Source organism: Pleurodeles waltl, chromosome 6 (genome assembly GCF_031143425.1).
Source record: "Pleurodeles waltl isolate 20211129_DDA chromosome 6, aPleWal1.hap1.20221129, whole genome shotgun sequence".
Lineage (NCBI taxonomy): Eukaryota > Metazoa > Chordata > Amphibia > Caudata > Salamandridae > Pleurodeles > Pleurodeles waltl.
The window spans coordinates 965836814-965864543 of NC_090445.1; the positions used below are offsets into that span (position 1 = coordinate 965836814).

General features: G+C 46.3%; 1 protein-coding gene across 2 annotated transcripts in view; it reads left to right on the forward strand.

Annotated features, from left to right (window-relative positions):
• The window catches only part of BTAF1 (B-TFIID TATA-box binding protein associated factor 1), a 927996-nt gene that overhangs the window by 619793 nt on the left and 280473 nt on the right, over positions 1–27730 (forward strand). For both annotated transcript variants that reach the window (XM_069239796.1, XM_069239795.1), the window contains exons 24-25: positions 7413–7614; positions 20054–20202. In XM_069239796.1, coding sequence (XP_069095897.1) covers positions 7413–7614; positions 20054–20202 — 351 coding nt within the window. The remainder of the gene's footprint in view (positions 1–7412; positions 7615–20053; positions 20203–27730) is intronic.

Below are 27730 nucleotides of genomic sequence, written 5' to 3' on the forward strand. Positions count from 1 at the left end.
CTAGGCGCTCTGCTACAGCGTCTCGCAGCAGGTCTCGTTCTCAACGAAGATCCAGGTCTCGTTCAAGAAGATCATCACCCTCTTGTCTTCATCAGGTTCATCTGTGGGGCGTTACTCACCCACCCTAACAGATTCACCACCTGCTAGAGTCTCACCGGTGGATGACATTACCACGTTTAACGAGGTGCTGCTAAGAGGAGCGCAGAAACTCAACATAGAGGTTCCAGAGCCATCTACCTCCTCATCAGTCATCTTTGAGACTCTACAACAGAGATCAGCATCAAAAAAGCTGCTGCCTCTAGTGCCTGGTTTGTTGCAGCCAACCATGGACACTTTTCTGGCCCCAGCCTCGCTTAAATCTGCCCCGGCTAGGATTCTCAAAAAATACAAGGCTCCCGAACAGGACCCTTTGTTCCTCAGGAAGGATCCACCACCGACTCGGTTATAATAGCTGCCGCCCGAAAAACCCACTCGGTGGCATCTTCATCCACGGTACCCCCGGATAAAGAGAGCAGGCATCTAGACTCTCTGGGGCGAAAGATATGCGGGACGGCGGCTTCGGCAATGAAAGTCTCCAGTGCGTCTGCGCTCCTGGCAGGTATGATCGTTCTCTGTGGGACTCGCTCAGTAGATTCACAGAAACATTTCCCAGAGAGGACAGACAAGATTTCCAGGAGATACTGCAAGAAGGATGCCTGGTATCCAACCAGGTTATCAGCGCGGCAGCAGATGGGGCGGATTTAGCTGCTCATGGGTACGCACATGGAATCTGTGCAAGGAGATCTTCCTGGTTGAGACTCACTGGTTTGAAACAGGAAGCACAACAACGCATCCTGAATCTCCCATTCGCCGGGAACTTTCTATTCGGTGCCCATGCAGACGAAGAAATGGCCCGCATGAAGACCGAGGTGGATACCATGAGGGCAGTGGGCCTGGAAAGAAAGATTTCAGGCGGAGGTACAGGCCGTATGACAGGCGCCCTTTCCAGCAGAGGGTTCAAACCCCTCATTGGTCGCAAAGGTCACAGCAACGACAGGGACGCCCTCTTTTTCAACTGAGAAACACAAGGGAGCGAGGGTCAAGTAGACCTCAACAGTCCACTCTGAAAGCACCCACCAAGCAATGAAATCTCGCTTCCCTCAACACTGTACACCACTTCGGTGGGGGGGGAGTATTACAGCTTATCTTCGCGAGTGGCACTCTATCACAAGAGACAAATGGGTGCTCAATATTGTCGAACATGGCTATTCTCTTCTTTTCAAACAGCCTCCACCACGCTTGCCACCAACCAAAGACAATCCATCTCATCTCAGCTTGCTACGCAAGGAGGCTCTTGCCCTCCTAAAAAAGAATGCCATAGAAAAGGTTCCACCTGCACACAGAGGACAGGGGGTCTACTCCTGTTACTTTCTGGTGGCGAAGAAGGGTCGAGAGGGCGTTTTCAGGCCAATTCTGGACCTACGGCTGCTGAACAAATACATAAGGAAGCAGAAGTTCAGGATGCTAGCGCTTCACCAGATTTTCCCTCAACTACATCAGGGAGACTGGATGTGCTCCATCGACCTGCAGGATGCGTACTTTCACATCCCAATAGCTCCCAAACATCGAAAATTCCTGCGCTTCAGAGTAGCGTTACAGCATTACCAGTTCAGAGTTCTACCCTTTGGCCTGAAATCTGCCCCAAGAGTTTTCTCGAAATGTATGGCAGTGGTGGCGGCGCATCTTCGAAAACAAAGGATATACATATATCCATACCTAGACGACTGGCTACTAAAGGCTTCTTCTCCGGAGCAGGCGAGAAGCCATCGGGACATTGTACTCGGAGTTTGCGAAGCTCTAGGTCTTCAGGTCAATTACCAAAAGTCAACCTTGATTCCAACACAGAATCTTCACTACCTGGGAGCTATCATAAACACAGAACTCCAAAAAGTGTATCCTTCGGAGGAACGACTATCCTCAATAGGCAGGAAGTGTCAGGACCTGTTGAGAGCCAACGCACCGACGGCACGTCAGGTGACATCGCTGCTGGGCTCCATGGCATCATGCATTTTTATTGTCCCAAATGCCAGGCTCCACATGAGACCCCTCCAAGAGGCATTGGAGACCAACTGGAGCCAAAGAACAGGTCGCTGGGAGGACACGGTGCAGCTACCGGCGGTAGCACTTCAGTCATTGAGATGGTGGATGTACAGACCTCACCTGTCAGTGGGTGCTCCGTTTCACCAGGTGCTTCCATCCGACACCCTAGTAACGGATGCGTCTCTTCAGGGATGGGGGGCTCATCTGGGTCCCTTTCAAGCGCAAGGTCTGTGGTCAGACAAGGAAAAGCAGTACCACATCAATCTGCTAGAACTCAGAGCGGTCCATCTGGCTCTCAAGTCTTTCATACCACTAATTCAGGGGAAAACGCTCTTAATACAGACGGACAATACAACCACAATGTATTACTTGAACAAACAAGGGGGAACAAGATCCCTACCCCTATCGCGAGAGTCCCAAGCGATATGGCATTGGCTCCTGGCCAGAGGAATGTCAATTACAGCGGTTCACCTGCCAGGTCAGCAGAACGTGGAAGCAGATTTTCTGAGCAGACACCTAGAGGACGCTCACGATTGGGTCCTACACGGCGAAGTCGCAGAATACATCTTCGCGCAATGGGGTCGGCCTCAACTGGATCTCTTCGCAGACGAAGTAAACAAGAAATGCCCAGACTTTGCATCCAGGTTCTACCGTCCGGGATCTCGAGGGAATGCCCTGTTGATCGACTGGTCAGGGATATTTCTCTACGCTTTTCCGCCGATTCCCCTCATTCCGGCAGTGATCAGCAAACTTTACAGATCCAGGACCAGAATGATTCTTATAGCGCCACAATGGCCCCGGCAATTCTGGTACACAGATCTCCTCAACCTGTCGGAAAAACCTCACAGGAGGCTGCCGTGCAGACCGGATCTTCTGAGCAGAATGGAGGGCAGAATTCTACATCCCAACCTACCCTCTCTGAGCTTAACAGCATGGCTCCTGAATTCCTGCAGTATGGGCACCTAGGACTCTCACAGGAGTGCATGAACATCTTGAAAGAGTCCAAACGGCCTTCCACGCGGCGTTCTTACGCTTTTAAGTGGAAGAGATTCTACATATGGTGCTGTCAGCAAGGTCATAATCCCATACGGGTGCAGGAGGATGTCATACTGTCCTATTTGCTTCATCTAGCGAAGTCCGGTCTGCAGGTATCGTCTATTAAGGTACATTTGTCTGCTATTACAGCATATCGCAAGTCACCTTCTCAGGAATCCTTCTTTACGAAACCTGTAGTCAAGGATTTCTTAGAAGGTTTGAAGAAAGTTTTTCCGCCCATTCGGAGACCTTCTCCTCCATGGGAACTGAACATAGTCTTGGCAAAACTTATGGGCCCTCCTTTTGAGCCTATACATAAGGCCTCTTTACAACACCTTACGTGGAAGACGGCTTTTCCAGTGGCCATTACTTCAGCGAGGAGGGTCAGTGAAATCCAGGCCTTGTCTTCCAAAGAACCGTACACGGTTTTTCATGACAATAGAGTGGTTCTACGAACTCACCCATCTTTCCTTCCGAAGGTGGTGTCAGAATTCCATATCAATCAGACCATATCTTTACCGACTTTCTTTCCCAATCCGGAGACTCCGGCAGAGAAAGCATTGCACTCCTTAGACTTGAAAAGAGTGCTGAAATTTTATCTGGATAAGACAAAATCGATTAGACATTCTAACCGCTTGTTTGTAAACTATGGTCATTTGAGGACAGGAGAGGCAGCATCTAAACGAACAATATCAAGATGGATAGTTTCTTGTATTGTTGATACTTACCAGCTGGCTAATAAACAATTAATAGCGAGGCCTAAAGCGCATTCCACAAGGGGAAAAGCGGCTACTGCTGCCCTCCTTAACAATGTTCCAATATCTGAGATTTGTAAGGCTGCTACATGGAAGTCTGTGCATACGTTTACTAGACATTACTGTTTAGACTCAGATGCAAGAGCGGATGCCCAAGTGGGGCAGGCCTCTCTGAGAAATTTATTTGCATAATACGTATCTATTCCTGCACTTCTATCGGACAGTCCGCAGAGTTTAGGGATGGGCTTGCTAATCTATTCAATGTTTATGACTATTGATGAGGATCCCCTGGAAGAGAAGGATAAGTTACTTACCTGTAAATCCTAGTTCTCTTCCAGGGGTATCCTCATCAAAGTCATAAACAACCCACCCTCCTCCCCGGACGCACGTCTCCTAGAAGTGCAGGACAGACTGTATTTTGAATCAGTTACACAGATTGTCACCGTAAAAGAGAACTGACCTAACTGTGAACCAACTGTCACCTTTCCTTCACCCCTGAGGCATGGTGGGATACTGGAGGTGCTCAGGGTCTTAAAGGCACGGTGCCAAAGTTTTTATGGTTCTCCTGTGTTAACCTGCATGCAGCCTATTGGCTAAGAATGCTCCATTGTTTTTCAATGCAGTTTTTTCTCTTTTTCTCTAGAGTTTACTGCTGCTTACTTCCCTAAGCCCAGTTTTGGGGGCTTGGGTAGATATTTATTCTCTATTGTAATTGTATAATATTAAAAAAAAAAAAAAAAAAAAATTCATAGAAATAAAGCATTTTAGCCTGTTTTAACATTATAGCCTGCATTGCTGTTTTACACAGGTATAATATGTGTGTATTTTAAATATATTCTGGGTTCCCCGCACAAGGGCGGGAATATTCAATGTTTATGACTTTGATGAGGATACCCCTGGAAGAGAACTAGGATTTACAGGTAAGTAACTTATCCATCCCTGCCCTTCCTGTCACATCCCTGCAGTATGCCACTCACACCACAACCTCTCCTGGAGGACCACTGATCCATACAAGTTCAGCCCTTCTTGGCAAAGGAAGCTCTAAATAGTGTGCATGTCGTAGGTGGGGACAGGCCAAATTCACATTACTTCTTGGTGCTGAAAAAGGATGGTCTCTTCTTCATCCTAGATCTTCACCCTCTCAGTTCCTTCCGATGGAAGGACACGTTCAAAATGCTCAGTATGGCCCAAATTCCATCTGCCCTGGATCCAGGAGACTTGATGGTAGCACTGATCTTGCAGGACATTTATCTCCACATCCCTGTCCTATAGTCCTACTGGTGTCATCCAAGACAAACCAAATTAAACCAAGAGCACGGAGTTCTGGGTGCCCAACCATTAGCCCAACCAGTGCACCATAGCTGTTCACAAAAGTTATGTTGGTGGATCCACCCCATCTGCAGAGGCTGGGAATACCAGTCTTCCCATACTACAATGACTGGTTGTTGACTCACCTCAGTCATAAACCACCTCCAGACAATGGCAGACTTGCCGACATTGTTGGGCTTTTCCATCAACTTGCCAAAGTCATACCCAACTCCTTCACAGTGGCCATCCTACATACATCGCCATATCAACTTGTTAGAGTTGCAGGCACTTTGATGGAACTGAAGGTGTTCTTTCGACCATCATGTAGGAACTTATTTAGGTTCTTACAGACAACACAACTGCCTTGTGGTACTGCACCAAACATTGGTGTGGCGTTGAGCCCTCTGACAGGAGGCTCTAACCTTATGGCTAAAGTGGCTAAATGCTCAGGGCATCTCCCTAAACACGCAGCAAGATCCTTAAACACCAAAGTGGACAGACTCCGCCGACAAACGTTTGGATCACGAATGGCAGTCACACTCTGACGTGGCCCAATGTCTTCCCCACAAAATAAAATGATGGACAGAGTGTTGAAACCCCACTCACATATCTGGGTTTAATCCATTATTTTGCTCACCATGGGCCAGATGCATGAAAGCATTTTGCATTCGCAAACGGTGCGAATGCCCGTTTGCGAATGCAAAATGCCATTTCAGAATGTATGAAATACATTCTGAACGCAATTTTAAGTAATCGCTAAAATAGCGATTCCTTAAAATTGTGACCCTGTTTAGAGAGTCGCAAATTGCGACTCTCTAAATTAGAAATCGCAAATAAGGATTCCTTATTTGCGATTCCTTAGCACATGTATGAAGCAATTCCTAAATGCGATTTTGGCATTTAGGAATCGCTAATTACCACCAAGTTGAACTTAGTGGTAACCATGTGCAAAATTTAAAAATGCATTTAAAATTCATTTTTAAATTGTACATGGAAAGCACACATGCCCTTTTGGCATGTTTGCACCTTACATGTCCCCAAAAATGTTTTGGGGTGCAGCAGAGGGGGCCTTAGGCCCCCAGCACCCTGGGGTTTTGCATTTCCAAAATTGTGATTTCTGGTTAAGAAATCTCAATTTTGGAAATGCAAAAAATTCGTAGGTATGGGCCAACAGGCCCATAGGTGCGAATGGGGACAGATTCTCTATTTGCGATTCGGTAATAGCATTTGCGATTTTTAAGAAATCGCTATTACCGAATCGCAAAAATCATACATACCTTTTTGCATTTCTGAAATAGCGATTTCTTAAAAATCGCTATTTGAGAATTGCAAATCGGTTGTATGATACATCTGGCCCCATGTCTCCCCAGTTTGGACTCGGCTATTTGCAAATCAGTCTTTACCCTGCTCCCCATTTGAACAGTTCAGCCCGAACTGGCAAGCCAGGACCTCCCTGGACTGGAAACAAGCATCCTAGGACGTGTTCCGGGGTATCACCCTTTTTCAGCCATTTGTGCATTTGGAATTGTTCACTAATGAAGTGTCGTGGAGTGCATATCCATTTGAAGAAAACGTTTCGGATGTTTATAATGGAAATGTTGGCTCCTGGTGTTCTTTACAGCCTGCAACATCCCATTTCATTATGTAGGAAATATATTTTATTATTTTTATTTGGCTCTTTCCTGTACACTGTTCACCTTGGCAAAGACATTGAATATGAATGAAATGGACACCAGAGGTGTGCATGGTGTAGCAACATCTTGCAGCGGTGCAACCTGACAACGTTGACTGCATGTTGCCGGAAAATGTTTTTGGATACAGCCTTGCTCCCAAAGGGTTCACATGAAGATTTTGAGCTATCAAAGGTAAGTAAACATGTTTTTTTACCAGTGTAATGTGAAGCTGCAGAGACAGGTTACGACCATGAATAAAGGAGGCCTCTTACAATCTGCAAGTTGGTATATTCTCACACTTCCTCTGGTTTGTGCTGTCTTTCATAATATTTATAAATCTTAAATATGTCCAACATTTTGATTAAAGTCTCTAGCAATAGTGTCTCTCGACCACTTAGTGTGTTTAGTCCACAGATGCTTGGTTGCTAATTCTCTAAGTTCTTATCAATCGTTTTACTTCCTGAATTTGTAACAGTACCTGTAACTTACTTCATAGTAGATAGATTCTGTTTCATATTAATCAATTCTGAATGTTTTGAAATAATCAGTGTATGTTTTTCAGTTGGTCCAGCATTTACCTCATCTGTTCATGTCCTTGCAACACCCTTACACTGCTGTGAGACATATGGCTGCACGATGTGTGGGTGTCCTGAGCAAAATAGCTACCATGGAAACCATGAATAAATTTTTGGAGAACGTTCTTCCGTGGCTGGGAGCAATCAATGATAATACCAAACAAGAGGGGGCTATTGAGGCACTTGCCTGTATCCTTTAACTGTTAAATTGTTGTCTTAACCATTCAATACAAATATGTTTAATTTCATATGTCCAAGCATTTAGGTGTGGACTAGTTTATCTGCAGACTCAAAAAATAACGTTTTTAGTTCAATTGAATGCATCTTCTCCATAGTTTTGCTAGATCCAAAACACTGTCTGTGGGTTTTAGCATTTGCTCTTAATTTCTATTAAAAGTGTTATGTTTATTTGACACAGCATTTTTCTATAAAATTGATCACCTTACGTTCCATAAGGATTAAGAAAATATTATTACAGTTGATACTGTATTCTCTTGCGGGCTAAACATTCTAGGTATTACAGTGGAAATCAGCACATGCTGAAGTTACTTAGCGGATACAATACTTTAAATTAAAACCCTGTTTGATATTGCACCTTAAGTTAAAATTTGACATCAATGTGTCTTGAGTACTCAGTCAATCCCGAAAAAAACATCCATGAGACACGTATTTGCTACAAAAGTTGACTTTTGTAGTTTTGTTTTATAGGCTGTCAGGTTTTTTGGAAAGGTAAATGTTTGTATGCACTAATAAAATGTAATTACTAATTTTTAGGTTAGTGTATGTGTATTTTGAATTTAAGATCATTTTAGTCTGAAGCATCTAATTAGCCATTAACCACTTCCACTTACTAAATGTACCATGCAGTATTGTGTAATCTCTGTATACATGTATTACACAGACTAACAACCTCCTACTGCAACTTGGGCAGGGCACCAGAAGACTCCCTCTCCTCCTGTAAGATACTTCTGTTTGTGTCAGGGAGACTGGCACTTACAAAATATGGTGTTTTTTTTCCATGTCTTTACTTTTTCAAAACCTTCTAATGGTCATGTAACACTTTTATCTGATAGACTTCTAGCTGCAGATTCCTTACCTTTAAATCCTCCCTATGCATCAAACGGGTTCCGGGCAAGTTCCGTGAGCAGTACCTTCATTATGTTAACACAAATACAAAAATACTGTATGGGCAATATCCCAACTGTAGGTAAGTAAACACACTATTATATACACATTAGCAATCAGGAAATAGCATAGAAAGCAATAGGCATTGGTACAAGTAATAGCAAACAGTGAGGGCCGGGTGGGGGGGGGGGGGGGCAAACCCAATACTAAAAAAGTGGAATGTGAAAGGCAGTCCCACACCCAAGGAAGTAGAATCAGTAGAGGGGAGCTGGGGGGAACTAGGAGCCCCAAGAGGTAAGTACCAGGGTGCTCCCCAGCGACCAGGAAAGAAGAGGTAAGTACCTGGTTTTCCCTAAAACCAACAGGAGGACTTTGGAAAAGGACTGTGCAAGTCCATTCAAGACTGGAAGGAACCGAAGGTGGATCCGGAAATAAGAGGACCTGCAAAGCAAGGGGACCATGTCCAGTTTGTGATGGAGTGTATGACTGTGGCAGGAGCCACTCCCCACCCTTCTGTGGATGCAGAACCAGGTCAATGGTGGATGAAGAAAGCCAGCAGTGCAGCACAGGAGCAGAAGAGGAGTTCCAGAAGTGATGTCCCACGTCGGCGGTCATGATGCAGTTGGTCATTGGTGCTGGAAAACCACCAACAAGCCTTGGCAAATGCAAGAGTCAGAGAAGGTTTGCAAGGCAGAGGACCAGCAAGGTCAGGGGGACTCAACCCAAGGGCAGGAGTCTGAGGTGACCTTCAGCAGCTGGGAGAGTCATAAGAAGAGGAGGCAGCCCCCACAGGCGACCCATGGGCACCAGGCACAGGAGTCGCAGTGAGGTCCACTCCGCACCCCTGAAGAGTCCCACGTCGCTGGAGCAGCAGGCTGGAGACTGTGCTTTGCAGGAAGGAGTGTTGGGGCTGCACAAAGCCTGAAAACCCCTTGGAAGAGGAACAACCAATCCTTGGTAGCCTTCAGAGTTGTGGTGCACAGTAGTACTGTACTGCAAGGAGAGGCAAGGCTTACTGTCGCCCAAGTTGGACAGCTGGTAGAGAGGACAAAGGGAAACACTCCAGACCACCACCTGTGATGCAGGAGTCATACAGCTCCAGAAGGGAGAAGATCCACACAGCAGGTCGCCGTTACAGTTGGTGCCTGCAAATGCAGGGGATTTACTTCTTCTCTCCAATGGAGATTCCATCTTACTTTTTGTGCAGGCTGGAGACTCGCCACCCTCAGAGGATGCACAGCCAGAGAAATGTTGCAGTTTTTGGAAGGAGCCAGAGGAACAATGTTGCAAAGCGGAATTATCAGATTGTCAGTTCCTGGAGGGTCCGTTTGCAGTCCTGGTGCCCAGAAGATTAAGCAAACGATGCAGAGGAGTCCTGGTGGAATCTTGCACATCGACTCCGAGGACCCACCCAAGAGGGAGACCCTAAGTAGCCAAGGAGGAGGGATTGGTTCCTGTAGGAAGTTGGCTCTGTATATACTATTTCAAAGTAAGAAATAGTGTGTACAGAGTCCAAGGGTTCCCCTTAGAGGTAAGATAGTGGCAAAAGTAGATCATTCTAATGCTCTATTTTGTGGTAGTGTGGTTGAGCATTAGGCTTATCAGAGAGTAGTGTTAAGCATTTGTTGTACACACACACACAGGCAATAAATGAGGAACACACTCTCAAAGACTTACTCGATTCCAATAGGTTTTTATATTGAAAAATATATTTTCTTAGTTTATTTTAAGAACTACAGGTTCAAGATTTACATTAAACACTTTAAATGTGTAAGGTACTTCACTTAGATACGTTAGGAACTTTGAATGAAAACTATCATGTACAGTCTCTGTAAAAATGCCAATAAGCTATTTTCAAAGTGGACACAGTGCAAAAATCAACAGTTCCTGGGGAAGATAAGTAAAGGTTAGATTAGGAGGTAAATAAAACACTTAAAAGTCTCAATTCTGGGGCATAGGCAGCCCACTGTTGGGGGTTCAAGGCAACCCCAAAGTTACCACACCAGCAGCTCAGGGCCGGTCAGGTGCAGAGGTCAAAGAAGTGCCCAAAACACACAGGTCCCTTTGGAGAATAGGGGTGCTCCGGTTCCAGTCTGCCAGCAGTTAAGTACCTGCGTCCTCGGGGGGCAGACCAGGGTTTTTTTGTAGAGCACTGGGGGGGGACACAGATAGGCACACAAAACACACCCTCAGCGGCACAGGGGCGGCTGGGTGCAGTGTGCAAAGCAGGCATCTGGTTTCAGGTAGGAAACAATGGAGGGACCCGGGGGTCACTCTAGCGGTGCAGGCAGGCACAGGGGGAGCTTCTTGGGACAGCCACCACCTGGGCTAGGCAGAGGGTCACCTGGGGGTCACTCCTGTGTTGAAGTTTGGTTCCTTCAGTTCCTGGGGGCTGCGGGTGCAGTGTTTCCAGGCGTCCGGTCCCTTGTTACAGGCAGTCGCAGTCAGGGGGAGCTTCTGGATTCTCTCTGCAGGCGTCGCTGTGGGGGCTCAGGGGAGTCGTCTCTGATTACTCACGGGCTCGTAGTCGCTGAGCAGTCCTCCCTGAGGTGTTGGTTCTCTGGATCTCGAGCCGGGGGCGTTGGGTGCAGAGTGGGAAGTCTCACGCTTCCGGCGGGAAACGTGAAGTTTTTGGGAGTTGCTTCTTTGTTGCAAAGAAGTAGCTGGTTTTGAACAGAGCCGCTGTTTCTTTAGTCCAGGGCAGTCCTCTGAGGATCAAGAGGTCGCTGGTCCCTGTCGGATGCGTCGCTGGAGCAGGTTTTTGAAGTTGGAGACAGTTGTTGTCTTCCTCCTTCTTTGCAGGCTTGTAGGTCAGCAGTCCTTCCTGTTTCTTCAGGTTGCAGGAATCTGATTTCCTGGGATCTGGGGAGCCCCTAAATACTGAATTTAGGGGGGTGTTTAGGTCTTGGGGGGGCAGTAGCCAATGGCTACTGTCCTTGAGGGTGGCTACACCCTCTTTGTGCCTCCTCCCTGTGGGGAAGGGGGCACATCCCTAATCCTATTGGGGGAATCCTCCAAACTCAAGATGGAGGATTTCTCAAGGAAGGGGTCACCTCAGGACACCTTAGGGGCTGTCCTGACTGGTGGGTGACTCCTTGTTTTTCTCATTATCTCCTCCAGCCTTGCCGCCAAAATTGGGGGTAGTGGGCGGAGGGGCGGGCATCTCCACTAGCTGGGATGCCCCGGGGTGCTGAAACAAAAAGGGTGAGCCTTTGAGGCTCACCGCCAGGTGTTACAGTTCCTGCAGGGGGAGGTGAGAAGCACCGCCACCCAGTACAGGCTTTGTTCCTGGCCAGAGAGTGACAAAGGCACTCTCTCCATGTGGCCAGCAACATGTCTGGTGTGTGGCAGGCTGCAGAACCTGGTCAGCCTACACTAGAAGTCGGGTAGGTATTCAGGGGGCATCTCTAAGATGCCCTCTGGGTGTATGTTACAATAAATTGTACACTGGCATCAGTGTACATTTATTGTGCTGAGAAGTTTGATACCAAACTTCCCAGTTTTCAGTGTAGCCATTATGGAACCGTGGAGTTCATGCTTGACAAACTCCCAGACCATATACTCTTTTGCTACCCTGCACTTACAATGTCTAAGGTTTTGCTTAGACACTGTAGGAGCATAGTGCTCATGCACATATGCCCTCACCTGTGGTATAGTGCACCCTGCCTTAGGGCTGCATGTATTACGAAAAACAAGGAGGAGTGACCACTTCAGCTGGGACCACCCCTAAGCTGCCTAAAGCTGAAGTGACCCCCTCCCTACAGAATCCTCTATCTTGGTTTGGAGGACATGGACCAATAGGGTTAGGTCTGTGTTCTCCTCCCCAAAGGAAGTGGACACAAGAAGGGTGTAGCCACCCTCACGGACAGTAGCCATTGGCAACTGCCCTCTGACCCCTGTAACTTCCCTAAATCTTGCATTTAAGGGCTTCCGAGAACCCAGCTCACCAGATTCCTGGCAACCTCACAAGAACTGCACAGCTGAAACTCCAGCAGAGAAGGACAACACAAACTGACTTGGCCTCAGCCCCACGGCCTCTATCCTGCTTCAGAGAACCTCTACAAAGAAAGTGACACATCCAGCGGGACCAGCAACCTCTGCCAAGCTACAGAGGACTGCCATGCATCACAGAGGAACCAGAATTCCGGAGGACAGCGGCACTGTTCAGAAAGAACTTTCCAACAAGGGACTCCAGAGCCTCCCCAGATCCATGAGTCCTGACCACACTGCACCAGATGCCTGCGGCCTGTGTCCAGGTGGCCCAACCATAGAGTTCCCCAGGCGAGTAAGTGCCCACCCTGGGTAGGCAGACACTTGCAGCAGGAATCGTGAGGACCATTCTGACCGCGACAGCCCCGGACGAAAATATCCAATGCCTAAAAGGACAACAGCCCCTGCAGCCCTCAGGCCTTGGAGAATCCGCCCTCCGGTGCAGCTCCATTTGTCAGGTGGCCCTCCTCATCGTCCAGCCGGTGGTCAGTCTGACCTGAACCTCACCTGCAGCGTCTGATTGACCCCCGGGGTCCCCTCCTAGAACAGCATTGGGAGCCCGACGTCCTGTTTGCACCCTGCATCCCCTGTGCCGCTGTGGGTGCGTGTTTGGTGCTTACTTGTAGCCCCCGTGCTCCTGTAACTCTTCCCCCCCCCCCCCCCCACCCCTCCCTCCCCTTGACCCCTCCTTGCTTACCTGCAGGCAGGCCTGATTTAGAGTACCCCCTGTCTCCATAGGAGCCCATGTTACATTTGCTTATCTTTGACCTCTGCACCCGATCAGCCCAGTGTTGCTGGTGGTGGGTGCTTGTGGTTAATTTTAACCCCGACCAGTGGACTTCCCAAAACCCAGAGACTGGAACTGTAAGTCAAATACTTACCTGCAAATCGATCTAAAATTTCTTCTCCCCAGGAACTGTTTCTGAAAATTGCACTGCCAAGTTTTAAAACAGATAATTGCCAATATTTCAAAACCTGTTTAACTTATCGATTCCAAACAAAGTACTGTTGATCCATGTGTTAAATATTGAAGTACTTACCTGCATCTTGAGTCTTGTGGTTCTAAAAATAAATTAAGAAAATACATTTTTGCTATATACAAACCATTGGTCTGGAGCTAAGTCACTGAGTGTGTGCTTCTTCTATTGTCTCTGTGCCAAACAAATGGTTTGCACTACCCTCTGCTAAGCCTAACTACTCGACCACACTACCACAAAAGAGCATTAGTATTATCTACTTTAGCCTCTGTTAAGCCTCTGGGCAACCCATGGACTCTGTGCACACTATATCTCATTTTGATATAGGATATACAAAGCCAGCTCCCTACACCATGTAATCCCTATTTCCAAGACAGAGGGTGTTACCTCCCTCTCCCACGGGAAACCCTTTGTTCTGCCTTATTCTGCCTGAGCTAGTCAAGCAGCAGGAGGGCAGAAACCTGTTTGGGGTGGCAGCAGCACCTGTCTGTCTGGTGTGGCAGCACCTGTCTGGGGTGGCAGCAGCACGGGCTGCCTGGAAACCCCCGGAAGACTGGTAGGAGCAATTCTGGGGGTCCTCTAAGGAGCTGTCATAGTGCATGGAATCATACAACCAATGTGGCAACAGTATTGGGGTATGATTCCAACGTTTTTGATACCAAACATGCCGAGGTTCGGAGTTACCATCATGTAGCTTGGCACAGGACCTGTGTTCTTTACAAGGATAAAATGGCTTCACTTTCGAAGTCCAGTGTAATGGAGCTGGAGTTCATAGGGGCAGCTCTACTCCTGCAGGGGTGCCCTCACACACAGGTACCTGCACCCTGTCCATGGACAATTAGGGCTTGCCATAGGGGTGACTTACAGTGACCTGGTGCAGTGACCTGTAGTGAAATGATGCATGCGCCTTTTCACGCAGGCTGCAATTACTGGCCTGCAGATGCATTTTGCATGGGCTCCCATGGGTGGCACAATACATGCTGCAGCCCATGGGGAACTCCCGGTGCCCCAATGTCCTGGATACCCAAGTACCATATACTGGGAACTTATTTGGGGGCAACAGTATGCCAGTTGTGGGTTGTGTAAAGGCCTAAGTAATCACATTTTAGAGGGAGAGAGAGAAAGAGAACAATCACTGAGGTCCTGGTGTGTAGGATCCCAGTGACCATAGTCAATTCACACTGACCGCGGGCAAAAAGTGGGGGTAACCATTCCAAAAAGAGGGCTACTTTCCTACAGCTGTGACATGACTTGGGCACTCAGATGCTCCTAGGGGCCTCTGCCCATCTTGGATTCAAGATGGCAGAATCAGGTGGCCACCTGGAGAAGCTCTGATTATACCCCTGGGGTGATGCTAGGAGGAGGAGTGGACACTCCCCCTTCCATTTTCCAATTTCCTGCCAGAACATGGACTGGGGGTCCGTGGACTGGTGCATACTGGTTTATGGAAGGAGGGCACCAAATGTGCCCTTCAAAGCATACCAGTGGCTTGGGGAGGCTACCCCTCCCAAGCCTAAACACCTATTTCCAAGGGAGAAGGTGTTACCTCCCTCTCCCACAGGAAATCCTTTGTTCTGTCTTCCTCTGCCTGAGCTGGTCAAGCAGCAGGAGGACAGAAACCTGTCTGAGGGGTGGTAGCAGCGCGGGCTGCCCATAAAACCCCAGAAGACTGGTAGCAGCAATGCCGGGGGTCCTCTAAGGAGCCCCCAGAATGCATGGAATCATACTTCCAATACTGACAACAGTATTGGGGTATGATTCCGAAATGTTTGACACCAAACATGGCCAGGTTCGGAGTTACCATTATGTAGATGGACACCTGTGTCCAGTGAAGGAGTAAGATGGCTTCCCCACACTTATGAAGTCCAGTGTAATGGAGCTGATGTAGTGCAGTGACCTGTAGTGAAAGGGTGTATGCACCTTTTCACGCACATTGTAATGGCAGGCCTGCAGACAGTTTGCATGGGCTCCCCTGAGTGGCACAATACATGCTGCAGCCCATGTGGAACCCTGGTGCCCCAATGCCATGGGTACCATATACTAGGGACTTATATGGATTCACCAGTGTGCCAGTTGTGGTGTGTGCAAAGTCCTAGGCAACCACATTTAGTGGTAAAGAGCAGTCACTGTGGTCCTGGTTAGCAGGATCTTAGTGAAAACATTCAAAGCATACTGATAGCAGGCAAAAAGTGGGGATAACCATGCCAGAAAGAGGGTACTTTCCTACACAGGGCTGCCCACACACAAACCTGCACCCTGCCCTTTTGGGCTGAAAGGGCCTACCATAGGGGTGACTTAGTGACCTGGTGTAGTGACCAGTAGTGAAAGGGTGCATGCACCACTTCACGTAGGCTGCAAATGGCAGGCCTGCAGACAGTTTGCATGAGGTGCCCTGGGTTGCATAATACATGCTGCAGCCCATGGGGACCCCTGGTATACTAATGCCCTGGGTACCTAAGTACCATCTGCCTGGGCCTTACAGTGGTACACCAGTATGCCAATTGTGGGGTGTATGAAGTACCAAGACATCCACATTTGGAGGAGACAGCACAATCACTGGGGTCCTGATTAGTAGGATCCCAATGAAAAGCACACTGACAGGCAAAACATGGAGGTAGCTATGCCAGAAAGACAGGATTTTCCTACAGCAATATGCAGGGCAGTGTGGGGTTGTGGACCCTTTGTCAAGAGTCCATGCTGCTTTGGAAATGGCTTGAACAGCAGGGCATAACCCTGGTGGTTCAACACCTGACGAGTTCTTTGAACGTCAGGGTAGGACGAACTCAGCCGTTAATGCCTAGCAGATCACAAGTGGCATCTTCATCTGGAGGTGGCATAAGGACTCATCAGTGGGGAGAGCCTTGGTTAGATCTGTTCACCTCCAAAGAGAACTCGCAATGTCATCAGTATTGCGCATTGGAGTGTCCTAGGTGGCACTCGGTCAGCGACGCTTTTCATCACGAGCGGAGGTCAGTCCTCCTGTACGCCTTTGCACCCATACCACTTCTGCCCAGAGTTTTCAGTAAGATCAGGAACAACCAGGCCCAAGTAATCCTGGTGGCTCCAGAACGTGGGCACAGCGAGTCTGGTATCCTGAGCTTCTGAAAATGAGCATGGATCCTCTGATCTGGCTGCGTCTTCAGAAACATCTTCTAGGCAACAGCAGGGCAAGGTTCTCCACTCAAACCTGTCAAATCTGTGCCTTCATGCATGGAGATTGAGTGGCAGTAGTTGACAGCCTTCGACGTTTCTCCCATAGTCTGTAAAGTTATTCTGGCAGCCAGGTGTCCCTCCACCAAGACTGTATATGCCTGCCATTTGGAAACGCTTTGTACATTATTGTACAGAAAGATCTATTGATCCTCTTTCTGCAACTCTCTGATATTCTTATCTTTATTTTGTCCCTTGCCCAGTGGAGCTCTTCACTGGGCACACTCAAGGGATATCCTTCACCCTTATCGGCTTTTCTTTGGCTGCCCGATCAGCCCTCTTTATTCATATCTCCTATTGTAAATAGATTCCTTAAAGGGCTTGCACATACATTTCCTCCCCAGGCCTTTATCATGCCTCAGTGGGACTTAAAACTGGTTCTTACTTTTCTCGTGTGCTCCCTTTGAGCCTTTGCACAATAGTCCCCTCTCACTGCTCACCATCAAGACATCCTTGTTAGTGGCAATAACCTCTACCAGGAGGGTGGGTGAGATGCAGGCTCTCATCTAAACCTCAATAACTCACCATGTTTTCATATAGGTTGTGCTTCGCAGTTGTGCCTCTTTTCTCCCTAAGGTGGTGACCCCCATTTCAAATAGGTTAGAACATCACCCTGCCCACGTTCTTTGCCCCTCCTCAATTAAGGAAGAGGATCGACTCCATTTACCGGCTCCAAAAAGAGCATTGTCGTTCTACCTTGACTGCACAAAAGTTGCGAGTGGATGACCAACTCTTTATGGGGTACACCGGAGCAAAGAAAGGTCGGGCAGTGCAGAAACTACCCATTTCACTCTGGATAATAATCTGCTAGACTCTGGCCAAAAAGCAGCCTCCTGACTGCTTGAGGGCTCAGTCCACCAGGGGCAAGGCTGCTACCACTGCATTAGCAAGAGGTGTCCCAGTCCTGGACATCGGTCAGGTTGCAACTTGGGCGTCTCTGCAGTTGACTACTTCCTGGAGAGTCCGGTCCGCAGAGATGGGCACTTTGTGCGTTCCGTCCTGCAGGACTTTTTAGTCTGAAGTGAATTTGTCCGCATCCCACTGCCAAGAGGTTATAGCTTGGGTACCTATTCTAAAGATAAGGAATCTGCAGCTAGAAGTCTCTATCCGATGAACAAGTTACTTGTCTTCAGTAACGCATTAGCTGGTAGTGACTCTATCTAGCTGTAGATTCCTTACACCCACCAAGGCCTCTCTACTCTGCGGACGCATTTACTCGGGTTAAGCATTGTCCCTTTCAGGGCCCTAGTTATTGGCACAGAGTACTGTTGGTTCTTTAAATGGGTCTGTGCTTCTGGCGTGACAACTTTTAGGAAAGTACTGACAAATGGGCACCTGTTTGGTGCCTTTATAGGCGACTGTTCCGTCACAGACTGCTCCAGCGACACTGACACCACGCAAATCCGAACAACGCCACTCTATGGCATGTGCAATGGTATTGCTCAGCAAAAGTTATGTATTCCAGTTGATGGCTAGAAATTCTAAAGGTAAGAAATCTGCAGCTAGATGGATTCTCTACCAGTTAATGCGTTACTGAAGGTAAGTTACTTGTTCTTCCTATCCCTGTCCTGCCTGCCCACAAGTTGCTTGCAGTTCACTGTGGTCCACAAGCACTTTCAGTTCACCGTGCTCCCCTTTGGCCTCAGCAGTGCACCTCGGGTGTTCACCAAGGTGATGGCAGTGGTTGCAGCTCATCTGCAGAGATCAGGGGTTTCAATCTTCCCCCTCTCTCGATGACTGGCTGTTAAAGGCAGGCTCACCCCAGGCTGTTTTTCCCCCCCATCTCCCAACTATGGCAGACATCCTGCATTTGCTGGGGTTGTCTATAAACACACTGAAGTCTCACTTGACTCCCTCTCAGACGCACCCTTTCATCTGGGCTGTTCTGGGTATGGTGCAGCTTTGGGCTTATCCTTACGAACGGCAAGTTCAGGATATCCCAGCTAGGATTCCAGTTTTTTAGCTTATATCCTGTATTTCAGAGAGACTGAACCTAAGGCTGTTGGGCCTCATGGCCTCCTGCATCCATCTTGTGACACATGCCAGTTGGCATATGAGGGCTCTGCAGTGAGCACTGCATCAGGGGAATCTCTCTGACCTGGTCCAGATGCCAGAGGGAACTGCAAAAGACCCACAGTGGTGGCTGACAAATTTTGATTAGGACAGTGGCAGACCATCCTCCCTCCACCCCCACCCATCACCAACCACAGATGATGGTACTGGCAGATGCAACACTCCTGGCCTTTTGCAGCCATCTGGGAGAGGTGGAGATTGTAGGACTGATTCCTGGTGGAGTCCTGGCTTCACATTAACCTAGTAGAGCTCCAAGCAATCCAATTGGCATGTAAAGCCTTTCTTCCTTCCATCAAAAGAAGGCTAATGCTGGTGTTCACGGACAACACAATTGCACTTTCCACAGTTTCCTAACCTTCAACCTGCCCCCCACCCCCAACCGCGCACAATGGCTATCAGTTACTGGATGCAGGCTCCCCTCTCAGCAGCACCACCAGTAAAATAACACATGAAACATATGCCAAACAGTGAGTTGATTCTACAAGTAAAAACTACCTTTGCTGAGAGGTGACTAGCTGGTAAGTCACTTGTTCAATATTTGGTATCTGGAATCCTCTGTTGCCTTCCACTTTAAACATACTGCTTCATGGATTCCACATCCTGCTCTACAACTTGCCAAACTGTAAAATGGCCATAGCTTAGAAATTAACATTCCTCCTGAGTATCGTAGATTGAACCCTTGAGGTGTATTGATGAGTTACAGTTGAATGTACTGCACTGGTTTTTAAGGATGTTAATTATTTGCCACACCAAATATGTTGGATGTAATCAAGTCATATGGGTACTTCTCTCTACCAACTTCCTCATTCCTGTCAGTAAAGCTGTACTGTGGAAGTTGTGCTCCCTCCCATCTTCGTTTATCACCTATACAATGCTCTACGTTGCTTCTCAGTAGTAACTGGTTCATTGCTGATGTTTTTGTTTGAGAACACATCTGGTGCTTGAGTTGTATGTAAGTGCTGTTGTGTTTTTGTCATAATATATATACATTTTTTTAAATCCTGGGTCTTGAGTTGCGAATGTTTGTGGCAGTTAAGACATCTGACAAGGATCAACCTTGCCCTTGGTTCAGCTGGATATGTTTGAGGAGTAATCCATGGAAAGACTATCAGCCATAAAAATTGCTGCCAAAATTAAATAAAGCTTAGATTGGGGAAGAGGTGCAGGGGCAATAATTATTCACCCCCTGTTTTGTGCTGTTACATGCAAACTCTTTTGCTCATAATAAACATGCTCCTTAATTGGAAACACAGGTGTAATGGAACAGTTAGAAGTTGGCATTGTCCCATACATAGTTCTCCTGGTGGTACCAGTATTGGGCAGGATGAGTGATCAAACGGACAGTGTGCGTTTCATGGCTACTCAGTGTTTTGCAACGTTAATAAGGTTAATGCCACTTGAGGTAAGTCTATAAATTTTTTGAAAATGTCCTTGAGACTTGAAGGATTTAACACTGCATTTGTTAGCAATTGTCTAGCCTCTTTTTGATCTACATGCGGATCATTAGAGATTTTTGTTAAATTGAGTCTTTTTATCCCATGTCAGCCAGCTTTTCATGAATGAGTTGTGTATTAGCACAGGGTATTTATTCGTTCCTGAAACATGCCTTTAGTACTACAAATGACTGTTAATGTGACTCTGGAGACGTACTATTGATAACTTCTTGTAGGGCATGCTCGGCCCCGATGTCACCAGAACAAGGTAGAAAATTGTGCATGGATCTAGCAACACTGAAGTGTCCTGTGATTATCTAAAGTTTTCCTACCTCCATATTTAGGTTCCTTTTTCATTAAAAGCAAGTGGAATTTGATGTTTTTTCATATTTCTTTTCTTTTGACGAGCTGAGGTTTCTTCTGCTGCTGAGGAGCCACTGTGAATCAAATGATTGGGTTGTATTTTTTGTGGAATTAAGGAACCCCCTGAGAGCAGAGGGATGAGTCTGTTTAGTGGATACTTGATGAGTGTAGTATGAATTTATTTAATTTATTGGGGCTAGATGTATTTTATAAAATGCAAATCTAGTCAAGCAGACAGCATATAGGATTTTGCTAAGTAACTATGGGGGTGGGGGGATTAAGAGACATGCATGGCTACAGTAAGAACTTTGAATGGCAAATGCAAACAAATTTAACAAAAACACAGCTTTACTTTGTGGTAAGGCAGGGAGGTATGGGAATGCAGTCTAGCTCTAAGGAAGATTATAGTAGGGAATTGAGTTGCTTCAACTACGCAATCTGGTGGTTACAGTTCCTAGTTTTCTGCAAAGATTTATTTTTCCGGGGTACAAGTGACAGGTTTAGATGCTTCAGAAAGCCACAGACCTTTTTTTTTTTTTTTTTTTTTTTTTTGCCTCATGGTTCAGTGAATGCTAGCTCTGAATTTGTGGTAAGAAAATAGAGGACTAAGTGGGGTTACTTGCTTAATTTGCGACTCATCAATAGGCAGATTGCTTTTGCTACTAAGCTGCTGGGAAGGCAATCAAAACAAAGTGAATCGGATTACTAAAATTATTGCATATTATTGAATACTTTTACCTCCTTGTCTTCGAACTTTCCCTATACTTAAGACGTTATGGACATATTTATTTTTTAATAATTCCGCTAACCATTCCAGAGTTGTGGAATTTTATAAAATATCTACTTTGCCAAGAGACGGGATGCTTCAGAAATGTCATTTTCCTGTGTGGGAATCCACCTGTCCCATTTCAGTCAAAGGATTTGTAGAGTGCACAGCTACTCAGTGTCCTGGCACTAAGAGATTTGTTGACCACCTATTACTAAAACAGTTTACTGATATGCTGGTTCAAAGAGCCTGGTTTTAAGGTTGCGTTTTGAAGGAGAGTACATCTTTCATACCCCGTAGATGAACAGGGAGGGAATTCCAGGCCCTGTCAGCAAGAAAAGCGAAGGAGGTTCCATCCCACTTTTTACTTTTAATTTGCTGGACCACTGCCAGCAGAACATCAGAGGACCGAAGGGTTCTTGCTGGCTGCTGACAAATAATCCTCTTGACCAGGTACCGAGGAGCAGCCCAATAGAGTGGTCTAATATCCAGCTAGAGCCCCTTGAACCGTACTCCCTCCTTGATTGGTAACTAGTGCAGCTCTTTAAGATGAGGGTGGGTGCATTTGATCTCCTCAGCAGATTTCTGTACCAACTGGAGTCTTCAGAGTTGATATGCTTGTAGACCCTAGTAAAGAGTTGGCGTAGTCAAGCCAAGAAGTGACGAGGGCATATATAAAAATTTCCCACCACACCACCTACATGCAAACCAAAGGAAACATGATTGTCCAACATCATCCCTAAATTACGTGCTGTGGTGGCTTGCAACAATACGTTTAGTAATGTTCCGTATGGTGACAAAATTATATTAAAGTTTTTATATTAGGTCTTTAAAAATATTATGTCCGCTTTTGGATTGTATGTTAAAATGGATGAGAGACTGGTGGCTGGTAAAATTTAAAAAAAATAAAAAAATCCTTTAATGAAAGTACAGGGAGGTAAAAAGAGGCTGCAGCTGACATGAACGCACCAATCGTCCTACACTCACTGCAATCTGGCTCGCCTTTAGAATCCAGAGCAGAGAACACTGGATTTTGTCAGAGTGATGACCAGGCAGTCCAGGAATGTCGAAGACTAAAGGGCATAATATTCTACCAAGAATTTTATTCCTCATTTCTGATTATACCAAACCTGAAAAACTATTGGTAACCTTTGCCTCCTAACAAATTGAAAATATGATTTTGGATACGTTTTATTTTGAAAAAAAAACTGTTGCTTCCACTGTAGTGCATGTATATGCATTTGATCAAGGCACCCTCTAGGAACGTTATAAATATCCAGAAATTGTTAAATTTTGCAAACATGTATACATTTTATATTGGAACCACAGTCAAAAATGCAGGGTGGGCTTGCATCTCTTGCAGTGGTTTACCTAATAGCATCATCATTGTGTTACTAAACAGCATATACAGTTTTAGACATCCTATACATATGAATGGTCTTTCCAGTAGGCTACCTTCTTTCCCACGTAAACTAGCAGCCAAACTGTGCTGCAGGGAGTTGGTGTACTAATCCAGCAGACCAAATAAATATAAATTCTTATTGCCCTTGATTCCAAACTCTCCTAGTTTCAGCCAATAGGATTTCCTGATCTGTGTTTCTGTAGTTTGTGTCCTTATGCTGGAAATTCCCTCTGAAGTCTCTTCTTGAAACCAATATTACAGATTTATCTGGTTTTTCTGGTCACTTGATTTTGATGTTATTTCTGGGAGAGACCTCTAACCACTGATTCTTACTGTAGAATATTTCCCAGACATCGAACTGGATTGATAAAATCTTGATCAGTAACTTCACATTTTGGTAGATCGTGAAGCATCTATCATCCGCTCCGTATGTGGCATGCTCGCTAACATAATCTGCGGCCACAGGAGAAACTACATCAGAATAGTTTGGACCAGTGTACAAACTCTTAAGAAGGACCTTTGAGAAAAAAGAGCCAAGTTTGGAAGAGAATCTATACCAGATAAGGTATTACCGAAGAAAAGTAATTTGTTCTTCTAGAGGAGATTTTTTTACTTCGGATTCCTTACCTTATTAACTTATTGATATCGAAGCACTAACTTCCCCAGTGGAGTGACTGCGAACTGGCTCAAACTAGAAATTCCAGTAGGACCAACCAGGCAGAATGCCCCTCTCAACTTTCTTGACTCTCCAGACAGTAGTAGTTTGTGAATGTATGAAACAGTGCCTATGTAGCCACCTGGCTTATGTCCAGGAAAGTCATCTATGTGCAAGCATAGTAATAGCAGTTCTGGCTCTGGTTGCATAAGCCCTCAAGCCATCTAAAGGTTTTTTTTTTGTTTTTTTTTTAACTATACGCAGCAGATTTTAATGCCTTGTACAATCCATCAACAGATCGTCCTCTTCTCCACTGTTCTGCCTTTCTTTGCTTAAGTGATACCAGTGAAAAGCTGATCGTCTAGCCGGTGTCATGTGGTAGGATTAATACAAAAGCTGAGAACCCTATTTGAATCCAAACAAAGGTGCCTCTTGACATCCTTAGAAGGGTGAGGGGGAGCAAAGAACATGAAAAGTTTGAATGTCTGACCGACGTGAAAGGGAGTCACCACTTTTGGAAGACAGGAGGCAGGAGTCCAAAGAACCATTTCTTTCGGGTAGAAGGTGTAGCACACTGAGTTAACAGAAAGGGCCTGAATCTTGTTCATTCTCCATGCCAGTGTAGTGGCAACCAAGAAGACAGTCTTAAGAATCAGACATCAGAGGACAGCTATGCATGGATTCAAGGGAAACATATACCTCAGAAAGGCTAAAAACAAATTCAAATCCCACTGGGACATAATGAAAGGGGAAGGCAGAAAGGTGCTTTGAAACCTTCAAGAAACAAGTCACAGTGGGTGATTCAAACATGGGCTGATTGGACAACCACAGAAAGGCTTGAATGTAAGTAAGTGCTTCTTTTTGCATGATTACCCCAAAGTTTTGAACTGATGCTGCTATGGTTTTTCTTTCTTTTTTTTCTTTTCTTTTTTCTTTTTTTCTTTTTTCTTTTTTCTTTTTTTTTCTTTGTCTGAGTGCACTGGGACCTACTAGCCTGACCTCAGTGCCAGTGCTATAAACATCTGAAGTATAGGTTGTTTGACTCACACCCAATTGCCTTACCTTGACTTAAAAGTCCCAAGTATATACCACTAAAGTACCCCAAGGCCTCTAAGTTAGTGTACCTCAGGGCCTGCAGCACTTTCTGTGCTACCTTAAGTATGACAAAGGAAAACATGCCTCCCAGTCTGCCACTGCAGTCTGGTAGAGTAGTTTAAAACTGCTATTTCAACTTTGCCTTTTAAAGCAGTGGCAAAGCCCAAAACTCCCTTTTTTAGGTCAAAGTCTACCATACAGCTGTGCTGTCTGGTTTGGAAGACTTCTTGTGGTCATTCGGAAAGCTTCTCTGGGAATACATTCTGCCTTTCCTTATCATTGGCATTTGGCTTTGCTTTTTAGCTCAGTTTCTTGCTTTCTATTTGCTCACTTTGTATTTTAGGCTGTCTAGTATGTCTGTCCCTTCTTTGGAGCCTGGCCCTTTTACTTTATATTTTGTTATGTTGTCACGTTTGCTGTTTATCCAAAGGCTGAAGTCAAATGTCGGTCGATCTCTTCCGAGGGAGCTTGGTGTTTACTTTTCTTTCTTTGACTTCAAAGTGAGAGGATTTATTTGACAATCATACTGGGGGGTGTATTGGAGGAAGGCTGTGCAATGTTACTTTTTCAAACAAATGTTAATATCTGTAAATGAACCATGCAAATAATACAAGGTATATCAGAATTAGGAAAGCACTAGCAAAGCACTTTTTGTAATTTTGAAATGTTGAGGAAGCAAATATTTTAATATTATCAAAACAAATCAATACACTAGGTGATGCTCTGCTGTGCCCCACTCTAATCTACGCCACTCTACGCTCCTCCACTCTGACAGTCCTTCTATGACCCACCACTCTGCGACCTTTCACTCTGTGCCACTCTACTCGCCTCCACTCTGCCACTCTACTCTCCTCCATTCTGTGCCGCTCTATATCACTCTACTCTCCGTCACTCTATACCACTCCACTCTCCTCTACGCCACTCTGCTCCAAACTGTGCCACTAACTTTTAGCCATGCTGAACACTCACGCTGGTGTACAACATGGCAAAAACACATTGGCAAACAAAGCCAGCAGCTCTTGCATAGGTGAGACCTATTGGATTTGCCGTGTGTGTGTGTGTGTGTGTGTGTGTGTATATATATATATATATATATGTTCAATGGCATGTGTAGCTGCAGATACACATGCTGTGCACATCCCGCCATCTGGTGTTGGGCTCTGAGTGTTACAAGTTGTTTTTCTTCGAAGAAGTCTTTTCGAGTCACGAGATCGAGGGACTCCTCCCATTTCGGCTCCATTGCGCATGGGCGTCGACTCCATCTTAGATTGTTTTTTTTCCGCCATCGGGTTCGGACGTGTTCCTTTTCGCTCCGTGTTTCGGGTCGGAAAGTTAGTTAGAATCTCGGAAAAATTGTCGGTATTGTTTGCGTTCGTTATCGGGTTAGTTACAACAGATCGACACCGACTTTTGAAGAGCTCCGGTGGCCCTTCGGGGTTTTTTCGATCCCCCCCGTCGTGGCCTGGTCGGCCCGGCCACGTGTCTCTTCAAGGCTGATGGAACAGACCCCATTCCGCTTCTGCCCAAAATGTCATAAGTATCCATATACAGATCAGCATCTGGTCTGTAACTTGTGTCTGTCTCCAGAGCACAAGGAGGATACCTGTGAAGCCTGTCGAGCGTTTCGGTCGAGGAAGACATTAAGAGACCGAAGAGCGAGAAGACTGCAGATGGCGTCGGTGCCGACAGGACAAGGGCGTTTCGAGGAGGAAGAAGAAACCTTCTCCATCCATGAATCGGACTCTGACGAGCTCGATCCCGAAGAAACGCCGAAAACCGTGAGTAAGACGTCGAAACATAAAACTCACGAGAAGACAACAAAAGCCCAGGGGACGCCACCGCCAACAGGCCATGGCTTAACCCGAAAAATAGGTGACCGATCATCGGCACCGAAAAAGGGCATGCATGTGGCGAAGTCATCCGACTCCGGTCGAGATACCGCCACACAGCAATCTCGGGCCCGAGACATCGGCTCCGAACAGATTCAGCACCGAGACAGTGGCACCGAAATGGTTCGGCACCGAGACACCACGACGCCAAAAATAAAGAAGGTTTCCTCGGAGCCCAAAAAGGCGACCGAAAAGATTTCGATTCCGAAACATCCAGCCTCGGAACTGAAAACAGGTTCCTACACAGAGGAACAGGGATTGTCCTCCCAGATGCAAGGACATAAGTTCGGAGAGGAACTTGAATCTGTTGAGCCAGACTACACTCAAAGAAGGCTCCACATTCAAAAAGACACAGGGAAGATAAGCACTCTTCCCCCAATTAAGATGAAAAGAAGACTTGCCTTTCAAGAAAAGGACAAGCAGCCACAGGCAAAGGTGGCAAGACAAACAACTCCACCACCATCTCCACCACCATCGATGCACACATCACCGGTAGCCACTCCACCACTGATGCAATCCCCGACTCATACTGCAATGAGTCAAGATGATCCTGATGCATGGGACCTTTATGATGCCCCTGTATCAGATAACAGCCCAGACTGTTACCCTGCGAGGCCGTCGCCACCTGAAGACAGTACATCCTACACGCAGGTGGTCTCAAGGGCAGCTGTGTTTCATAACGTCACCTTGCATTCAGAACCAATTGAGGATTACTTTTTGTTTAATACACTCTCCTCACTCATAGCCAATACCAAAGCTTACCTATGCTCCCGGGAATGCTAAAACATTCCAAACAAATATTTCAGGATCCTGTAAAAGGCAGAGCCATAACTCCAAGGGTGGAAAAGAAGTACAAGCCACCACCAACAGACCCTGTTTATATTACGCAGCAATTAACACCAGATTCTGTGGTTGTTGGGGCAGCTCGCAAGAGAGCAAACTCTCATACCTCGGGAGATGCACCACCTCCAGACAAGGAGAGTTGCAAATTTGATGCTGCGGGTAAAAGAGTTGCAGCACAAGCAGCAAACCAATGGCGTATTGCCAATTCACAAGCACTTTTGGCAAGATACGCTAGAGCTCATTGGGACGAAATGCAGCATTTCATAGAACACTTACCCAAAGAGTTCCAGAAAAGGGCACAACAAGTGGTAGGAGAAGGACAAAGTATCTCCAATAATCAGATACGGTCATCAATGGACGCAGCAGATACGGCTGCAAGGACAGTAAATACTGCAATAACGATAAGGAGACACGCATGGTTGCGTACGTCGGGATTCAAGCCGGAAATACAACAAGCCGTGCTGAATATGCCCTTTAATGAACA